We start from the raw sequence: 20362 nt of genomic DNA, 5'->3' as shown, positions 1-20362 counted from the left end.
AGCCTCTGCTGGGACACTAATAGTATGAAGTATGGTTTAGTTAGGCAATCCAGGCATAACCTTTAGGTTTAAAAAGATTAACACTGAAAGGTATTTGAATAATCCTGGATTAGAATCAGATAGTAAAAGGCTGGTTACAAAATGTCACTTCAGATTTCTAGCACTAGAAACAAGTGCAAATCAGCTCATTTGACATTCAAAGCCTTCTAGTCTGCATTTCTTTGTAGTTTATATCATTTATCCACTCTTACAGAGTGATATACGATGGATGCCTGCCAGCACGATGGTTCAAGGATCAAAGTTTGGTTAATAACCTAACGAAGCACACATGCTTTAATCATAAATTCTAGACTTCCTTTAAATTATGTTTAAACTGCCTTTATTAAAGGTCTTTGAATTTTAACTGGAAGCTATGTAATTAAACAGTGCCTTAAATTACTTTGGCTTTATGCAGGACAATCAGTTATGTCTCTGGAAGAAAGGAGAGAATAAATAATGTGTGTGTTGTTTTCAAACCACAACTTGGCATGCAGCCCAGTGAAAATACTGAAAAGATTGTTGTATAGAGAAAGGAATAATGGCAGGATACAGACCGCCCCTTTCCCCGACGGATTGGGGCCTCAGCTACCACAGTGGCAGCCCCAGAGGCCCCAATCCGCCACATTTCCTGGCCTCTGGGAAGCGGCAAAAAGCTGCTTCCCCGCGGCCTGGAAAGGGGTGTCCTTGGGGCTTCATGCTCCAAGGACACCCTGACAGTGGTGGGGAAAGGGAGAAAGGGGCCACTCAGCCCCTTTCTCTTTGTATCGCTGGCACGGCCGTTTGAAGGCCGCGCCAGCAATATGCGCAGCCGAAGGAGCCCTGAAATGGAGCTCCTTCTGGCGCCGCTGAAAGGGCGCCACAAGGTCACGTCCGTACCGCGACGTCCATATCGTGGTGCGGCTGTGACGTCATAATGGTGGTGCCCATGTAGAAAGGGCACCGCCATTACAACGCCGCGTCCATGTACTAGGGTTGCTTTGCGCCGGTCTGGATACCACCAAAGTTACCAGTGAAAAGCACTGAAAATAATTTTCTACAGACTTTCTTCATTAAACTGTTTTGTGCTACATTTAAGTATGCAAAGATTATAAACTCTTCAAATCTCTATCTGGTAGTAATAAATATATCTCACTGTAATCAAATATATTGCCTTAACCAAAGTAATTATCTGTTCCTTACGTAAGTAAGATTAGAAGGTGAAGAGGAAAATCCCTTTAAGGCTCAATCACAAAAAGCAAAATTGTGCCTATAAGAAGAATGTATACACAATTTGGGATAATGAAAAGTTTGGAATCACGTGGGAAATGAAGTGGTTTGGGGAAGAGAATTGACAAGGATCCCATTAATCTGAAGGAAATGAGGAACTGGAAAAGCAGATCGGGTCTTCTTTATGTTAAATACATTAAGACATCTGGGCAATGTTTAGTTTCCTTTGGAATTTTTATGTAAAAAGAAAGGTTAATCTTAAGGCTTTATTGAAGTTCAAAGAAATTTAATAATCTTACCACAGTGATACTGACGGCATCATCAAACTGATGCATTATAACACTGATGACAGCGGAAGCCAGGAGAAGCATAATAAGAGGGTTTTTAAACTGGAAATTAAAAGGATAGATTTCACAAACCTGAACACAATTAAAACTACTAGTAATACTAGTACTCTAATAATAATAATGATACAATTGTAATAATAATAATAATAATAATAATAATACATGTTTACTTCTTTCCCACCTCTCCTCAAGGCAGGGTACAGCATATTAAAATACAAACAATTAAAAAGAAAACACATAAAACCAACAGTTAAAATACAATGTTATAAAACCATTGAAGTACACTCATATGGGTATATTCTTTAAAGTATACAAATTAAAAAGTCATGTTTTAAAATTGACTGGGTAGGCCTGCTGGAAGAAATGCGTCTTATTGTTGTTTTAAAAACTGTCAGGGGTTTTAGCTGCTGTATCTCTTCAGGCAGGTTATTCCACAGTCTGGGGTAGCAAATTAAAATCTTTTTACCAAAATGAATAAATGCAGTACAGTCCACTATTGATGTCCACAGAGTACAGGTTGAGTCTCCCTTACCCCAAATGCTTGAGACTTCTAGTGTTTTGGATTCTGGATAATTGTAATTTTTTTTATTTTGGAATATTTGTATATATATAATAAGAGATCATGGGACCTAAGTATAAACATGGAATTCAATTATGTTTTGTTTACACCTGTGTGGTATCATGGTTTGAGTGTGGCACTATAACTCTGGAAACCAGGGTTCAAATCCTGGTTCAACCACATAAACCAACTGGGTGACCTTGGACAAGTCACACTCTCTCAGCCTCAGAGGATGGCAATGGCGAACCCCCTCTGAAAGAAACTTGCTATGAAAACACCATGATCGGGTCGCCAGAAATTGGAGTCGACAAAGAACAGCAAATATACCTTATACACATAGGGTTCATCATACCGGCCAAATACAGCAGTTTCTAACCACTTTGAAGCCTTGCTGTCTAGACAACGTAAAACTGGGTGGAAAGCAAAATGAAGCTGTGCTTCTGGGTTAAAAAACAATGCAAAATGAAGCTACAATACTCCTACTCAAAGCGGAAAATGTGGATCATCATACTGGCATATGAACAGCCGCACCAGTGCAGGACTGTGGCAAAGCAAAAAAGTGAATGAACATCAAACAGAGCAGGTCACTGATAATGCAATGGATGTAATTACAACATACACAAACCAAACAGTTCAACTGGGGGGGTGGGGAGGAAATGAGATGAAGGGGGCATGTATGAGAGGCCTCCATGATTGTGGTTTGGCAATGTATCACTTGCCACACCAATGCATTATACAGGCAGTGCATCGCACATGCAACTGTATGGCCGAATATATGGGCGGGCATCAAATGGAATGGCATCTGGGCAGGAACAAAGTGGTAACTGGAGGTTGCAGACAGTGCTTGTGCAATGATGTGCATGCATGGTGGGCAGGTGACAAACAAAACAACCACAAAATGTGGCTTGATGCCACACTGTGCGGACAGCCCATGGATGTTTGGCCTGCCTTGGGAGTGGGCCGTGCAGAGAGTGAGTTTCCACTGGCTTACAGAGCTGCTTTTTCTTGGCCATCTGCTCCAGGCCATACTCTGAAGGTAATTTTATACATAATATTTTTAACTTTGTACACAAGACAAAGTTTGTACACACTGAACCATCAGAAAGCAAATGTGTCACTATTTCAGCCACCTGTGTAGACAATTTTGGAGGATTTCAGAATTCCAGATAAGGGAGACTCAACCTGTCATGGGCCTTAGCATCTTCTGCAAAATTCATTATATTTGGTTCCAAAACAAAAATGTTGCAATAAAGTCCCAAAATAGAATAAATTTGTGGTGGCTGATAGATTTGGGTTTGTTTTTTGACACAGTGTTTTAATGTGCTAAGAAATTATTTCATCAAAAGGACATGAACATTTGGAAGTATTTTTGCATCATCCGTATAGACTATGTTTACAGTGCAAGATGATACGAGTTAAGAGTTTCTTTCATCAACACTACAGGTATAAAAACAAACACTAGAAGTTTTAAAACACTTTAATATACTTGAGCTATGAGAAACATTTTAAGGGAGCCTGCATGACACAGGGGTCTGGGCACTGGACTATGACTTTGGAGACCCCATCCAACTGTAAAACCAAGATTAATATTCCAAAATTCCACATTTTGAAAATTTATAAACTTAAACAGCAGAACCCTTTTGTGGGCTGCATGCCATCATTAAGCTCTCAGTGTCTCTCAGAAACCTCAGTTTGCAATGTGTGGGTTTCTTTCATTGGGAAAATCACACGAGGAGCAAAGCTAAATTACCAACCAAAATACTAACAGCAGGAGTGCTCCTAGAGTAGACATGAGTAATATCTTGTCAGTGACTTTTTGTACTGATAATCCCCACACACACACACACACACAAATAAAAAAGCTTTCCAAATCAAAGAGGTATTTACCTGAGAAATGTATTTTTTCCACAGTGGTTCATCCTCACCAATATCAAACTCATTCCATCCATGAAAAGCCCGTCTATGACAGACTTCACAATTTTTCAAGCCATTCTGAAGGTCTGCCTATAGATATATGAACAATTAAGCAGGTTTTATTATTCTGAATAGGTCATACAAGGATTTTATTCCATTGCAATCAGATGCAAGTTGTAAGAAAGGCCACAGAAGCTAAAGCAGTTTTTATTATTCTGAATATGCCAAACAAGGATTTTATTTCACTGTAATCAGATGCAGGCTGTAAGGAAGATCACAGAAGCTGAAGCCAATTATATTTCCCTGTTATTTCTGGTTTAAAAGGCTTTTTTCAGCTGTGAAATTAGACTTGGTACATTTCAAGAATCTGAATGACACAGCAGGAATTCCATCATCAGACCAAACACTGAGGACTATGTTGCTGAATTTTTCAAGATTCAATTTGTATCTTCTACTGGAAAAGTAAAGTATTGTACTATTTGACATCTAGCCATTTGAGGGGACCCATACAAAACTGCCCATACATAAGGTCATTTTCAGAGGCCTTTTCCCACATGACCCAAAGTTTATCATAAATAAATAGCTTTCCTCAATATTAGATAACTGCTATATTAAGTACAGTTGAGAATACTGAGATCAATACATTGTCAGATTATATCTTATTTTAAAACGCTATTAGAGATGATAATTTACCAAAATTTAAAAAAAAAACACCATGGAATGTTGTGAACTATAGAATACTTTATATGATCATTTAAACATTCCCTTATATTTAATTATGAATGCCTCTAAGGAGCACTATTAAGATAAAAAAATAGACTAACATTTTAATGTGCACTTTTGACAAAGAAAACTCAAATTATTTATTTTTTTTATTTTTTTTAAAAAATGAGTTTAAAATTATTTGGGCAAGATGGCATTCCACACTCTCATTTCAGAATCTTTTTCTCTAACTGAAAATGCTTTTGTTTGGTACATTTAAAAGCTAATATCAAGTGAATCTCTGTTAGAGAAATCTGCAGTAGTTTCTTGAAAAGCCTTGTCCACAGAACCTCATGCAAATGATTCATCTAAATGTATGCTTGTTCATCAATACAAGATAAAATGAAGCAGGCCAGAGAACATCTAATAGAAATTCTTTAAAAAGAGAGGTGGGCTAATAATAGTAAATTCTGTATTGGACAGATTTTTAGATTAAACACATACTTAAGAATGTTAAGGAAATGTTTTCTTTAAACACCCACAGTTATCTCTTACCTGAAGAATGCTTGAAACTTCATTGACTGGTAATTCACTTGCTTTTTTTGAAGTCAGAACAGGAATCATTATTTCATCGTCATCATTAGGCAACTGTTGAAAACGTGCAACCTAAAAACCAAGAAGCTACACAGATCACCAGACTGCACATTCTCCCCAAAACCAATCATTTTTTAAAAAAAAATCACAAACAACACCCCAAAAGCTACAGCTGTTTATGTTCACCTCTGAGTAAGCACCAATAGTCAGCCATTGCTCCAGGATAATAAAAATTACCTATCTTAGAAATCATGCAACTTATCAGAATACATGTTCCATTAAAAAAATTATAAACTTTAATATGCAGTCAATTAATGTTTCGATTCTAGCCAGTCATTCCTACACAAATAAAAAGAAGTAGCTATACCAGTTAACAGAGCCTAATTATTATATGTGTACAAAGTGCTTTTGCACATTATCCTTAATGGTTAAACAAGGGCCTGTTACAGACAGGCCAAAATAAAGCTGCTTCAGGTCTCTTTGGAGGTATGCTATTTAAATGACGCATGGGTCCTAAGAGTCCGGAGATTGCGCCAAAGCCACACTCCAGTCCTAAGCACTGGAGAGCAGCTTTGGTGCAGCTTCTGGATTCTTCAGATGCATGCATCATTTAAACAGCATACCTCCAAAGAGACCCAAAGCAGCTTTATTTTGGCAGTCTGTAACAAGCCAAGGAAAAGTATTCATGGCAGTAAATTGGTCCCCTTCTCTTTCGCTTTCTCTCTCTCTCCCTTCTCTCCCCCTCCCCATCTTCTGCTTTCACCATTCTGTCCTTTCACAAGTTTACACATAAAGCAAAGTTTTAAACCAATATAAAACAAAGTCTGTGTATCAACAGAAAAAAAAGACATTGACTATAGAGTATTTTCACAATAATATGAGATTATCAGACAAGATAAATTCTTAATGCACAAGCTTATGTCTGATTACTCTCCAGACATTTACAAGCAGATGTAACAGATAGATCAGGAAAGCTGAATGGATTTAAGGCTCACAACAATATCAAACTTTTAAGGAACATGTATTCATACTAATGAAAGATGTGCTACACAAGTACTGTATGTAAAACTGAATCAAGTTAATTAAAAAAAGGAAGCATCAGCATATAGAAGATAAGAATATCATTTGGAAAAGACTCCTGTATCACATTTAAGAAAAAAAAATGCCTTTGTAACTTCATCTACTAGTAATCTGATGGTAAAGCATATTTAAAAATAAACTTCAGATTCTACAATGAGGTCTCCAATCATGTAAGCAAATGAGCTCTTTTTACCTCTCTCCAGATCAACTGCAGCAAACTTATTAATCTTGCACTCCTTAATCTTCCTTGCATTTCCGCAAGAGGCTTGTGAGGGGAAGACTTAACTTGGTAACTCATGGGTGAAGCAGCTCTACCTACAATTGTCCCGAAACACTGGCAATTGCACAGCCAACTCCCAAAATGGGTTGCCATCTGCGTTTTCAAGCCGCATGCCTCAGAAGCCAATTTTAAATTGCTCCTTTTAGTTCAGGTCCTTTGGGCCAGAGTGTGGCTTCGCACTGTGTTGGAAGTGTGCATCTTCTAAGCACGAAGCCCCCAACGCACCCCAAAACCACTTTATTTGGCCTATGTGTTTTGGGGCCAAAAAGACAGAAACCACAAGTCTAAATGTGCCAAATTCAAAGGAAGCATTATACCTTTATCATCGGCTCCTGGCACCATACAATGAGATGGTCTAGATATGTTCCATTTCAACATTTGTACAATTGTCACTTGGAACACAAATCCCTGCAGCAATAGGATTCCCTGATGAGGTATCTCTCTTCAGACCTAATATAACAGAAACTGAGAATGTTTCTAACTCATGCTGACCTCAGAAATCCCTGGGCTCTTGTCATCTAACATATAAAATATCATGCAAGTACTTTTAAGGAATAAATATTTACTAGTAATAGGTAACACAGGGGCTGTACAGAACAGCAGTTTGGGCCAGGTTGGGGGCAGAGCCGGGGTGTACTTCTACATGACGCATGCCCTGGATCCACCCCCAGATGCCATGCACCGCACCACATAGAGCACAGTGCTCCTCTGACACTGCGTCCACACAACGAAGTGCCAAAAGAGCACTGTAAACCATAGTACCATGGCTTTCCAGGGTGCAAAAAGGAGCCCCTTTTTATAGCTCCTTTTTGCACCCTGGAGAGGCCAGATTGGGGCTGCAGCGTGCGGTTGCCACAGCCCCGATCCGGCTGTAAAAGAGGCAGCTGGAGACCACCCCTTCGGGGCTGTCTGTACAACCCTACATTTACTGGGCTTCACAGCCACGATCTTATTGTATCCCTTATATAAACCAATGTAAAGTAAGCCAGCACTATCCTCGTAATTCAGAACACAATGAGATGCAAAGTTAATACCTTGGACCAATGGACTGCATGGCCCACTCCTGAAGCGGACTGGCAATGTGGTCCCAAACCAGCGCTGCCAATCCACTCTTTTTTATTCCGGTTCTTCAGACTGGAGTGCAGCATTACTGCGGCTTCTGGCTGGTCTAGGGGAGTGTCATTTGAACACTACACCCTCCAAGTGGCTAGAAGTCGCCTTATGTGACCCATGTATTTCAGAAGCTAGTCAAAAGTCTCAAGAAGCAAAAGTCTCAAAAGCAAGAATCAGACATCGGCGGTGGCTAATTTAACCTCTCAGGGATTTCAAGAAAATTTACCAGGCATCATTCAAGTTAATATTAATGATTTAACTCATTAACAGAATGAAACAAAGGTTGCTGACTGAGGCATGTTATATCATATAGCCCCCTTACTTAAACAAGTCTACTCTACAGGCTGCTGATCCGTTTCTAGGCAGAATTCAAAGTGCTCATTATGACCTTTAAAGCCTTACATGACTTGGACCCACATTGATTGGGTCCCTATATGATCCTGTCCATGCTCTAAGATCTGCAGGGGAAGGCTTTCTCTGAGTCCCACCACCATCCCAAGTACATCTGCTAAGGTCATGAGAGACAGCCTTCTCAGTGGTACCAGGGATGTAGCTAGGATTTTAGGAAGGGGGAGTCCAGACTAAGTGCCACCATTATAAAGGGGCTAGGGCGCAGCGACGCAGCAGCACACACCATTCATTTTTCTAATGGAAGGGGGGGTCCGGACCCCAAGAACCCCCCCCTCTTGGCTACGTCCCTGGTGACAGCCTCCGAGTTATGGAACTCTCTTCCTTGGGAAGCCCAGCTGTTCCCCTCCCTCCTATCTTTCCATAGCAGTTACAGACCCTTTCAATTTAAGGAGGCTTTTGGGCCTTAGCAAAGGCAGTAGATAAAGCTTTTAATGGAGAGTATAGTGTTGTTATTTTATTATGTTTCTAAGTCTCACTTAATGCTACTTTTAACTTAAATAATAATAATAATAAAATTTTTATTTATATCCCGCCCTTCCTACAATCAGGGCGGCTTACATCAGATTAAAAACACAATCAGCAATTACATCGGATTAAAATACACAAACAATAAAAATCAAACAAACAAGCAAAAAAGCAAAAAAGCCCCATAGCCCAACCTCTTGGCCACGGAAGAGGAGGGAGGCCCACAGGATTTTATTTAACTTCTTTTAATACCTCTTTTAACTTGTATTTTTAAAACAGAAATTAAGTTTAACGATATTTTAAATTTTAAACTATGGACTTTATCACACCGGGGTTAAAACGTTCCCCGATGCGTTCTAATGTGCACGAGCAGGGCCGCTCACAAAGCGTGATGGGAACCCGATGGGAACGCCGCCGCCGAGCATTCCCAGAAATGGCGCCCTCTGGAACCTGATGGGAACGCTCGGCGGTGGCGTTCCCTGTGCAGTAAAGTCACGTTCTGGGCCCCATCGGCTTCCCATCACGCTTCGTGCGCGGCCCCGCTCGTGCACATTAGAATGCATCGGGGAACGTTTTAACCCCGGTGCGATAAACTTTTGTGTTTTAAAAATTGTATTGTGCTTTTAAAATGTTATATGCCACCTTGAAACCCATGCTGGGCTAAAGGTAAAAATAAATTAAATAAATATTTGGGGGGAGATTAAGAAGTTATTTTTTTAAATGATATATTGCAAATGTTTTAAATATATATGATTAGCTATTTAAGACTGTGTTGATAAAACACTCTATTGCCCAACTTTTAACATCTATTTTATTTCTTTTTTCTAGCTGTATTTTATTATTCCTTTGGTAAATAGCAATAATGTTAAAACAGTCTTGTTGTTAAGACTGTACTCAAGAAATCAGACAGAGACTAACACTTGGAAGGGCAGCTAAAGAAGGAACTACCATATATACTTGACTATAAGTCAGCCCCATGTACAGTGGTACCCCGGGTTACGAAAATAATCCGTTCCGCGGCGCCCTTCGTAACCCGAAATCTTTCGCAAGCCGAAAAAGCCATAGGCGCTAGCGCTAAAAGCCGCGATTTCGTGCGAAAAAGCGCCGAAAAGCACCAAAAAAATTTTTCGTAAGCCGAAAAAAAAAACGTAACCCGGAACAGTTTTTTTCTATAGAATTTTTTCGTATCCCGGAAATTTCGTAACGCGGTGCTTTCGTATCCCGGGGTACCACTGTATAAGTCAAGGGCAGGTTTTGGAACCAATATGATGGATTTTGATCTGACCCGTAGATAAGTTGAGGGTAAAACTTAAGAGGACAAAGCTAAAGAAAACTGCCAAAGAACTTACAAAGTTCTGGCAGGCATAACTGTTTGTGCTTTTCCAACCCAGGCATTCAAAAAGGTCAGAAGTGGAGTCATGGTGGACAGAGAAGAAAGGGGTGATGCTTCTTTCAGGTGCTCCTGGGATGCACTAAGTTCTCTTCTTTTGCCACTCAGAGAAACAGAGTGATTCCTTTTTTGACCCATGGATAAGCAGACTCAGTTTTTGGGGGTCAATATTTTTTACTAAAATTTCTAGACTTATACATGAGTATATACATGTAAAATTCCTAAGTATAAAGATATACTTCCAGTTTTTGAGTATGGCTGTAAAAGCAAAACAGTTAAGAAAACTGATAGGAAGAAAATTAACTGATTTGAAATGTGATGTTGAAGTACAGTTCTAGCAATTATGTCAATGGATAAAAAGACAAACCAATGGGTACTAAAGCCAATGTGGTGTAGTGGTTTGCGCATAGGACCAGGACTCTAGAAATGAGGCTTCAGTTCCCCATTTGGCCATGGAAATCCACTGAGTGGCCTTGAGCAAGTCACACACTCTCAGCCCCAGAAAACTCTATTATAGTTTTGCCTTAGGGTCACCTAAAGTCACAACAACAAAAACAAATCAAGCCTGAATTACCAAACTGAGACTATTCCACTTTGGCCATATCATGGGACAAAATGACTCATTAGGAAAGTCAATAACGCATGGTAAAGTAGAAAAGAGGAAGACTGCATTACACGTAGTTAAATGGAATCTAACTACGCCTAGCCCTAAGTCTGTAAGAACTGAACATCACTGTTCATGACAGGGTGACTTGGAGGTCTCTCATTCACAGGGCCTGCATAAGTTGAAGTCAATTTGACTGCAATTGACAAGTTATGGCAAATTGCCTAGCAAAGCTTGATTGGGAAGTAAACAAATGTAGTTAATAAATATCAGCTAGCCAACCAAGTCAATAGCCATCACCACCAAACGCTGCAGTTATGGTTTCCATATGTTAACTGCATCTTGTGTAAAGAAACATTTTCTCTTTTTGTGTTCTGAACCTACTACCACTTAATTCTACTGAATTAGCTCAAGTTCTACTACTGTGAAAAAGGGAATAAAATATATATCAATTTTGTAAATTTAATACCTAGTCTTATAAATTTTTATCATGAGCCACTTCCCTCACCATTTCACTTTAGTGACACCCAGGGACTAGACTTGGAAACAATATGGGGCCAAAAAAAGTCTTAAGAGCCCCTGTGAATCTCTAGGTTGTTGAAACTGCAGCTCCCATAATCTCTCATCACTTGTTATCCTGGCTAGGTCGAATGCAAACTACAGGCAAAGCCACAATTGGGCACCACTATCTTAAGTTGTGAGAAGGTAGCATTCCCTCTATCCAGCAGTCACTTTTCAGTATTCATGCAAACCCAGAGTGGTGGAGCCCTCACCTCTATTAAGGCTATTGCCCATTGTGCACCTGTTAATGTTTACCCAGCGGAGGGTCTGCATTGTGACTTCATAATTCGGATACTGACCTAAATCAAAATCTCTATAGTCATATAATTCCCCCATTAACAGTTCTTTACAATGGCATTTATTTATACATGGGTAGGGCACTAGGTTTGCTTCTCAAAGCTCAGTTTGTAGATATCCATTTAAAAATATCCACTTATCTCTTTTAATACTCAAAGAAAAACGACTCAGCACCATCCCTTAATGCTCCAATTGTATGGAAAGACATACTCAACCAAAGGCTCTATAGTATTATTCATCATACTACTCATTAGTTTAGGACAAATGTATCATAAAAGCAATACAGAAAATATTAAGACCAACAAAACCACAATTATTCTGAAGTTATAAAGTTATACAGTCATTAGATGCATGAAAAGAGCACAAGAAGTCTAAGGAAATCAAAACTAAAAAAGGTTTGTTGGAATAAGAAGCCTTACACTACAATCCTTTTGCCATGTCTTCTTGGAAATAAATCACATTGATTTTAATGGGACTTTCTCCTAAATGTGTGTAGGACTAGAGCCTTAATGAATTTCCAGGGGGAGGCAGGGTGCAAGAAAAAATTAAAAGTGAATTTCTTGGAAAAGTTCAGGTAGACTTCTTTAGAGGGATGATTTCAGTGTAGTGTCAACACAGAGTAGACTCATTTCTGTCTAGGACAAGGATAGGGAAAGTGTGGCTCTAAGCTGTTGAACTGCAAGTCCCAGCAAACCTAGACAGCGAAAAGCGCTGGCAGCCATAGTCCAGTAACATATGGAGGGCTGCATGATTTCCACCCATGTCTCAGAGCCTCACAAGAAAAAGATTTGGGCCAAAAGAGATACTGTTGCAAACAAGACATGTGATTAAATATCTTCCAAAGTAGTGGCCACAAATGTTTCCAAAAAAAAAATACAGTAATGCATTCTAGTGGAAATGTATCACACAGAACAGATGGAGTGCTTGTTTGATTGAATATGTATGTATCTGCCATTAAATGTGAATTTTAGTTAAAACACATATTGTCATTTTTTGTAGAATGAGTATGGAGGTCTTAGGGTGGTCCTATCATCCAGCAATCTAATTCAAAGGATTGTTGGATTCATGCAAAATGCTAACATAAAAACAGCTATAAAAAATCTGATTAAAAATGAATCAAGCAGAAGATAGCAAACCTGTAATAATCCCAAACACTTTAAAGCCTACACCACCACCAGATAACTTGATTCAGAAACAGATTTCTCTACAATGCAATTATTTCCCTTGCAGAAAAAGGTCTGTCATTATTAATCTGTCAAAATCTTTTAGACAACAAACTTGTATACTTGTAGCTACACTCTGAAAAGCACCTGAATCTCCCTTGAAATAACCAACTCCTAATCGCTATATGGGCCCAAAGCACACAGGCCAAATAATGCAGATTCCAGCCATGTTATGGGCATAGTATTCAGATAAAGCATGCTCCAAACACAGCCAGAAATCATGTCAACACCTCTCCATCCAGAAAGAACCAGGCCAAGAAAGAGTACATCGGATCCACTCCTTCTGGTGGCCCAGTTTAGGACCGTTGCAACAGCCTGGATCGGTGCCAGGCACATGCAGTTGCCACAACCACACATCACTCTTTCAGGTCCATTGTTTCAGGCCACAGTCTTCTAAAGGTGTATCTTAGTTGTGTCTTCCATTTCACAACAGCATCAAGACAGGCTTCAAATTAATTTGTAACATCAGCCCGAAACAGACAGGCCAAGTAAAGCTACTTCTTTCTTCTACTATTCATGCCTCCTTTCTCTGAGTCTAATCCTGTTTACGTGTGAAATATTCAATGTACAGGTTAAACAGATAGGGAGAAAAAAATGCACCCTTGCCAACTGAAAAACATTCTGTTCCTCCATATTCTGCTGCTAACTGTGGTTAACTCTGAGAGATTCTCCACTAGTGTCACCTCCCACTACTGCTGCTGCCCAGTAACTATTTGGCACATTAAATATGGCTCCTCAGCAAAAACTTGTCAGTTACATGAGACCCTACTAGCAGCACTGCTGCTGTCATCATAGCCTCAGGCCTCACAGGAGTATGCAATTCCACCACCACAGAAAGGCGGTGCTGGCTACTATTAGCATACCCTGCATCCTGAATATGGTGTTTCATATTTGATATCAATATATTCTATGTCAGGCATGCTTTTAAGTAGTCACTATGACTTTTGGAACACTAGGAAGTTACATGTATGAGAAGGCACGCTGGTTTGCTGCTTACTTCATCCTCTCCCAGCCTTTTCAAACTTCTTCCAAATGGAGACCAAGGACTGGATGAAACAGACCGTGCAAAGTAAGCAGCTTGACACTGCCCCTTTGAACATCAGGTTGGGGCTGTGGCAGCTGCATGCCATGGCCCTGTGCCGGCTTTTTCCCAGCATAAAAGGAAGCAGAAAATTTTGAGCTGGCAAAAAGCTGGCTTTTCTGCCATCGCCATGGCTTTGTGGAGCTCCTGCAGCGTGTGGCATCTACACACTGCGCTGCCGGAGAGCTGCAAAGCTGGAACTTGTGTGGTCAGGTGGGCAGCATCGCCGGCATCAGGGCGATGTCGGAGCATGCAGCATCTAAACGCCGCACTCAGACACCATCCTCAGCCAGCTCAAAGGGGAAGTCTGTTTCGCCCCTCAGTCCCATTGCAAAACAGTTAAAGACTACACTTCCGCCTCATCCCTACAGGCCTCTTGATTCCAACTATAATGAAGCTTTCCTGGAAACAGTACCAGTGCTACACTAGTGTACAGGTGGCTAATTAGTACAAAGTTGTTTTACATCCAATGGATATGACAAGAGTTCACTAAAAACTCTTTTGGAAAAGTACAGCACAATGCTATGCCTGCTTACTCACTCAGACGTAAGTTGTTCTAAATGCACTATGACTTACTGCTAGACAGGTGTACGATGCAGCATTGCAGTTTAGAGCCAGACTATATAACTGCATCCCCTAAAATTTTCAAAAATGAACTACAGCTATGAGGCTGTCAATTTGTACAGTACAGCTGGAAAAGGGTACATTTTCCCTTCTCCTCACATCACTTCCCAATTATTTACCTTCACCCCAGCTACTATTGGCTTTGTGAAGGAGTTAACAAAACAAACAAAGCCAGGGACCTATTGTAGTTTAAAATAAAACACAGCATTCATTTGCAACATCAATACCAGACCGCAACAGGACATTTCTTTTCTTTTGCATTTCTGAAGCCTCACAGTAATAAAAGGAATTAGCACAGAATCGGCTGTAAGAGCAGTGTGAAGAAATCACTTCCCAATTTATAAAGTATTATTAGTTGCACATGACTACTGATACTGTAATTAACAACATTGATTTTGTTTTTACAGTTTTCATATGCCCATGAACTGCTTCTACCAAAAATTTCAACTAGGGTAAATTCATTACCTGGTTGGAATAAACTGAGCCCAATTTGAACAAATTTAAAGCTTACAATGACTAGCAGTCTAGAAGAAAAGTCAACCATGTTTGTTATCAGAGTTCCTCAAAACTTGGACAACACTCTCACATTTTAATAACAGTCACATTTTAATCAATAGGTCCTTAAAGCAAGGGTGAAACCATGCACTTGAACAGCAGTTCCCTAAACGCCAGAGCCAATGGTGGGGCACCCAAGGGCCACGCAACTCCCCTCTTAGCCTGAACGAGTCAACACTTTTGTTCAACATCTTTGTTCAACACTTGCTTGACCACGAAATGATACGGCTAACAGAAGTTTTAAAATCTCTTCTTTACCAATTACTGTCTTCTGTTTTGATTTTAAATTGTATGTGGCATTCCTGATTCCTGAATAAAACAAAGTGCTGCCACTACATCAACTAGATTTAGAGAAAGCAAAATTTAAAGTTGAGCTGATGCATTTAAACAAGCTAATCCAATACAGCATGTAACCTCTTCAGAATATATAAAGTATGTCTTTAAGTTGACCAACAAAATGTGTAGTTCTTTAAGAAGAAGAAAGCAATCCCCATTCCCACACTTCCCAAAAGTCTCAAAAAGCAACTACTTTGCTAAGATATTTACCTTCATTTTTCCATCGAAACCACACTTGGGTTGATGGCTACAGAGAATTTAGTGACAGCAACAGTAGTCCTGGGACTGAGAAGTAAAGTGCAGTGTGAGATCCCTATATTCCAGACTGTTGCTTTGTTCTCACTGCCCTCAAATACAGCAACAACATCCAAGAGAAGGGGGAATGATGTATGCTAGTAAGGAAAAAAGAGAAAGAGAAAGAAATAGGACACGAAAAAACACGCCACCGTTTCAGGGCCTTCTGGCACATCAGCAGAGAATCACTGCTAGCAAATACTGAGTGAAAGCCACCTTCCCCACCACCACCACCACAAACCACCATCCAAAGAGGGTGAAAATGATTTATAAGCCAGCAGCCCCATAAACCAGGGCGACTAGATGTCCTCATCAAAAAAGCAGGACAAAGCACTTGAAATTGTAGGACACCCAAGTAAAACACAGGGCATTACCAACACTGAAAATGCTAATATAAATTCATGCTTCTGAGTAATGGCTCAAAGTGGAGGACATTTGGGAATTCCTCCTGGACAGGAGGTTGAAAGAGAGGACATGTATTGGAAAAGGAGATGCCTGGTCACCCTGGTCGTGCCAAAAATGGAGGGCATTTTGGCATTCTTCCTGGACAGGAGGTTGAAAGGGAGGGTGTGTCCTGGAAAAGGAGGGTGCCTGGTCACCATGGTCATGCTCCAAATGGAGGACATTTGGGCATTCCTCCTAGACAAGAGGTTGAAAGAGAGGACATGTATTGGAAAAGGAGGATGCCTGGTCGCCCTGGTCATGCCAAAAATGGAGGACATTTTGGCATTCTTCCTGAAAAGGAGGGTGTGTCCTGGAAAAGGAGGATGCCTGGTTACTGTGGGGCATGCTCTAAATGGAGGACATTTGGGCATTCTTCCTGGACAAGAGGTTGAAAGAGAGGATGTGTCCTGGAAAAGGAGGATGCCTGGTCATCCTGCCATAAAGAAGCATAACATGGGGGTAAGATAAGGAGAAATTTGACCCAGCAGACACCAACAGGGAAGCTTTGTTTGGCAAAATCATGGGATCATCACTCCTCTGGATCAGGGGAAGAGACTGGCCACAATCCCCTCCTCTGGCAGAAAGCTCCCAAAGGATAATCCCTGTCTGGTTTTGACACCTGTCAGCATTTCCCTTGACAAGCCTCAGAGCCTCTCGCCTCCCCTCCATCCCTCCCCACATCATCTGCCCTCCGCCTGTTGCTATGGCTCACCCAGGTACACAAAGGGAGGGGAGGAAGGGAGAGATCATTAAATCTCAAGCAGGAGGAAAGCTGAAGGAGGGGAGCAAAGAGACACTGTCCTCCAAAGACCCCCTTCCTGAGGAGTGGAGGGAGGGCTGGGAGGAAATATTCCTAAATAGGTAATGGAAATTGGGGAGAAAGGGAACCAAAACAGTGGGGTGGGTCTTGCAAGGAAGACCCTTGCAAGGGTTACCCCTCTTAGGCGGCCATTCACAGGGGGACCAGGCACCCTCCCAGCAAAGAAGGACAAGGCACTGCAAAAAATGGAGGACATCCAAGAGGAAATGGAGGACTGGACCCAATGAACACTCCGAGAAATGTAAATGCATGCTTCTTAGTGATGCTCAAAACAGGGGACGTCGGAGAATTTCCCCTGGGCAGAAAATAAAAGGTAAAAACAATCCTACAAATGTAAATCCGTGCTTCTTTGACATGCTTAAAATGGGGGACATTTTGGAATTCCTCTTGGGCAGAAAATAAAAGCTAATAACACTACTATACATGTAAATTCATGCCTCTTAGTGATGCTCAAAATGGAGGACGTTCTGGAATTACTATTGGCCAGAGAATAGAGGCTAAAAACACTCCTAGAAAGGTAAATACGTGCTTCTTTGCCATGCTTGGAATTCCTGGTGGGCAGAAAACAGAAGGTAAAAACACTCCTATAAATGTAAATGCATGCTTCTTGGTCCTGCTCAAAATGGAGGACGCTTTGGAATTCCTCCTGGGCAGAAAATAGAAGGTTAAAAACACTATACTATAAATATAAATACATGCTTCTTAGTGATGCTCAAAAGAGAGGTGGTTTTGGAAAATAAAAACACTATACAATAAATATATATACATGCTTCCTGGTCCTGCTCAAAATGGAGGACGTTTTGTAAATCCTCCTGGGCAGAAATTAAAAGTTAAAGCACTACTATAAATACAAATACATGCTTCTTTGCCACGCTTAAAATGGAGGATGTTCTGGGATTCCTCCTGGGCTGGAAATTGAAGCTAAAAAACACTCCTAGAAATGTAAATACATGCTTTTTTGCCATGCTCAAAATGGAGGACGTATAGGAATCGCTCCTGGGCAGAAAACAGAAGCTAGAAACATCAACATCTGTTAAAATATATTATAAAAACGCTATACTATAAGTGCAAAATGCACGCTTCTTGGTCCTGCTCAAAATGGAGGACGTTCTGGAATCCCTCCTGGGCAGAACATAGAAGCTAAAAACATATATGTTAAGGTATATGATAAAATCACTATACTATAAATATAAGTACCAGGTCCTGCTCAAAATGGAGGGCGTTCTGGAATTCCTCCTGGAAAAGGGGGGGGGGATAGAAGCTATAAAGCACTATAGACTACAAATGTAAAACCCACGTTTCTTGGTCCTGCTCAAAATGGAGGGCGCTTTGGACTCCCTCCTGGGCTGAAATGGAGGACAAGCGCCTGGCCATTCAATCAGGACCTTGTTTCAGCCTCCCTGCCTTTCCCCAGTCTTACCAAGCGCAAAGCGAGCCCCCAAAGGCTCCTCACTTCCCAGGTTCGGCTTCCCTTCCTCCTCAGGAGCCCATGAGGCGCATCCCGTCCCTTTCTCCTCTCTCTGGCTTTCACACTCTAGTCTCCATACACAAAAACACCTCGGTTCACTTCCGCTGCCAAGAGCAGGCAATGAGCGGAAGGAGCAAGAGAGGAGGAGAGAGCCATAGACCCAGCCTAAGGCGCGCATGCGCAATAAATGGTGGCTTCTGAGGCTGCATCCAGACTGGAGACATAACTAGTTTTGGCAATCCTTTCTGGCTCAAGGCTGTGGAATTCTGGGAGTTGGAGTTTGTTGTAGGCCCAACTCCCAGAATTCCACAGCCTTGAGCCAGAAAGCATTGCCAAAGCAAGTTATGTCTCCAGTCTAGATGCAGCCTCAGTCAGCCTCAGCCCTCTCCTCTTTCCCCCTCAATGCTGCTCCATTTGTGAGGGAGAGTCAGGCCTCAGTTTAGGCCACAAAACACACTGCTATACACCAACAACAGCCCACTTTTTGAGACTCCCTCATACTGTCGAAATCTCTACACACACACACATACATTTTTAAGTTCAAGCCCTGACAAATTCGAGCCCTAAAAACAGAGTCGAAGGCTTTCGTGGCCGGCATCTATAGGGGTTTTTTTGTGCTACACACGGCCATGTTTTTGTGCTATACATGGCCATGTTTTCCGGAAGGGTTTTATTCCTGGCGCTTCTCTGAAGATGCCAGCCACAGGAATAAAGTCTTCTAGAACGTGGCCACATATATTTATTTATTATTTAGGTATTTATATCCCGCCCTTCAGCCCTAATGGCTCTCAGGGCGGCTTACAATATTAGCCCAAAAAGCCTACAAAAAACTAGGGTCAAAAAGTGTCATGCAGCAACAAAGTGCAGCCCCCCCCCCCCACGCACACACACACAATTCCATAGTACATGAAGCCGGTTAAAAGTGGTGTCAAACCAGATTATTTAATAACAATAATAATAATGACAATATTTATTTATTTATTTATACCCTGCTCTTCAGCCAAAAGGCTATCAGAGCAGCTTAGAAATTACAGTATTAGACACTTCCCTGCCCTCAGGTTTGCAATCAACAATTTACAATTTACACACTAAGGATGCAACCAAAGGGCCCAGAAGAAATATAAAGTTATTTATGTTTCATATACACCTGATACACATAGCCTGGAGGCAATTTTGAACAGTATTTTTTAATAATTTAGTGTATTAAACAAAGCACATGTACATTGAACCATGAAAAAGCAAAAGTGTCACTGTCTCAGCCATCCATGAAAACAGTTTTGTTTTGGGATTACTTTGGAAGTCTGAATAAAGAAGACTGAACCTGTAATAGGCTGAAACAGAAGCAGAATAAATGAAGATGGAAAGCAAGTTACTGCTGAAGAGGAAAGGAAAAGAAGGGCACAGTGGGCCTTTGTTATACACTGGGGTTTGGTTCCAGGATCCCCTCCCCTGTGGATAACAAAATCTGTGGATGCTCAAGTCACATTAAATATAATGACATAGCAAAATGGTGTCCCTTCTATCATATGGAAAAATCAAGGTTTGCTATATGGAATTTATATATTTTTTGGAATATTTTCAAGATGTGGATGCTTGAATCCGTGGATAAAAAAAATCCATGGATAAGGGCCAACTGTATTTTATGTTTGTTCAAGAAGCCCGCACAGCCCTGCCTTAAAATACTAACAGTAAGTGCTCTTTCTAAGGTGTCTGGAATACTTCTGAGCTCCCGAAGAGCTAATTTCACAGGCAAGCATGAGGAGATATTTTGTTCTGTCAGGTGATTCAGAGTTGCAGGTGCACAAGAAAAACCTGTCCCTCTCCTTGCTTGTATCACCACTTAATATGTACCTCCTACACAATGCCTGTATGGATTGCCATACATTGTCTTGTTTCATACCTTTTAGATTAAAAAACGAGTGCTTTCTATGTATATTGTCATTATGATATGAGCT

At 40.8% G+C, this 20362-nt stretch overlaps 1 protein-coding gene across 3 annotated transcripts in view; it reads right to left on the bottom strand.

Annotated features, from left to right (window-relative positions):
* The window catches only part of ATP2C1 (ATPase secretory pathway Ca2+ transporting 1), a 56293-nt gene extending 37758 nt beyond the window's left edge, over positions 1-18535 (bottom strand). The window contains exons 1-5 of one of the 3 annotated variants that reach the window (XM_042472068.1): positions 18360-18534; positions 15592-15773; positions 5323-5433; positions 4039-4155; positions 1545-1634 (exon numbers count right to left, since the gene is read on the bottom strand). In XM_042472068.1, the coding sequence (XP_042328002.1) occupies positions 1545-1634; positions 4039-4155; positions 5323-5433; positions 15592-15597 (324 nt within the window). In that variant the 5' untranslated portion in view covers positions 15598-15773; positions 18360-18534. Of the gene's footprint in view, positions 1-1544; positions 1635-4038; positions 4156-5322; positions 5434-15591; positions 15774-18359 lie in introns of all 3 variants that reach the window. The other 2 variants (XM_042472070.1, XM_042472069.1) reach the window with 2 other exon arrangements.
* Between the last annotated feature and the right edge of the window lie 1827 nt (positions 18536-20362).

The sequence above is a fragment of the Sceloporus undulatus genome, chromosome 6 (genome assembly GCF_019175285.1).
Source record: "Sceloporus undulatus isolate JIND9_A2432 ecotype Alabama chromosome 6, SceUnd_v1.1, whole genome shotgun sequence".
NCBI classification, from domain to species: Eukaryota; Metazoa; Chordata; class Lepidosauria; order Squamata; family Phrynosomatidae; genus Sceloporus; species Sceloporus undulatus.
This window is presented reverse-complemented; position numbering and strand designations above follow the sequence as displayed.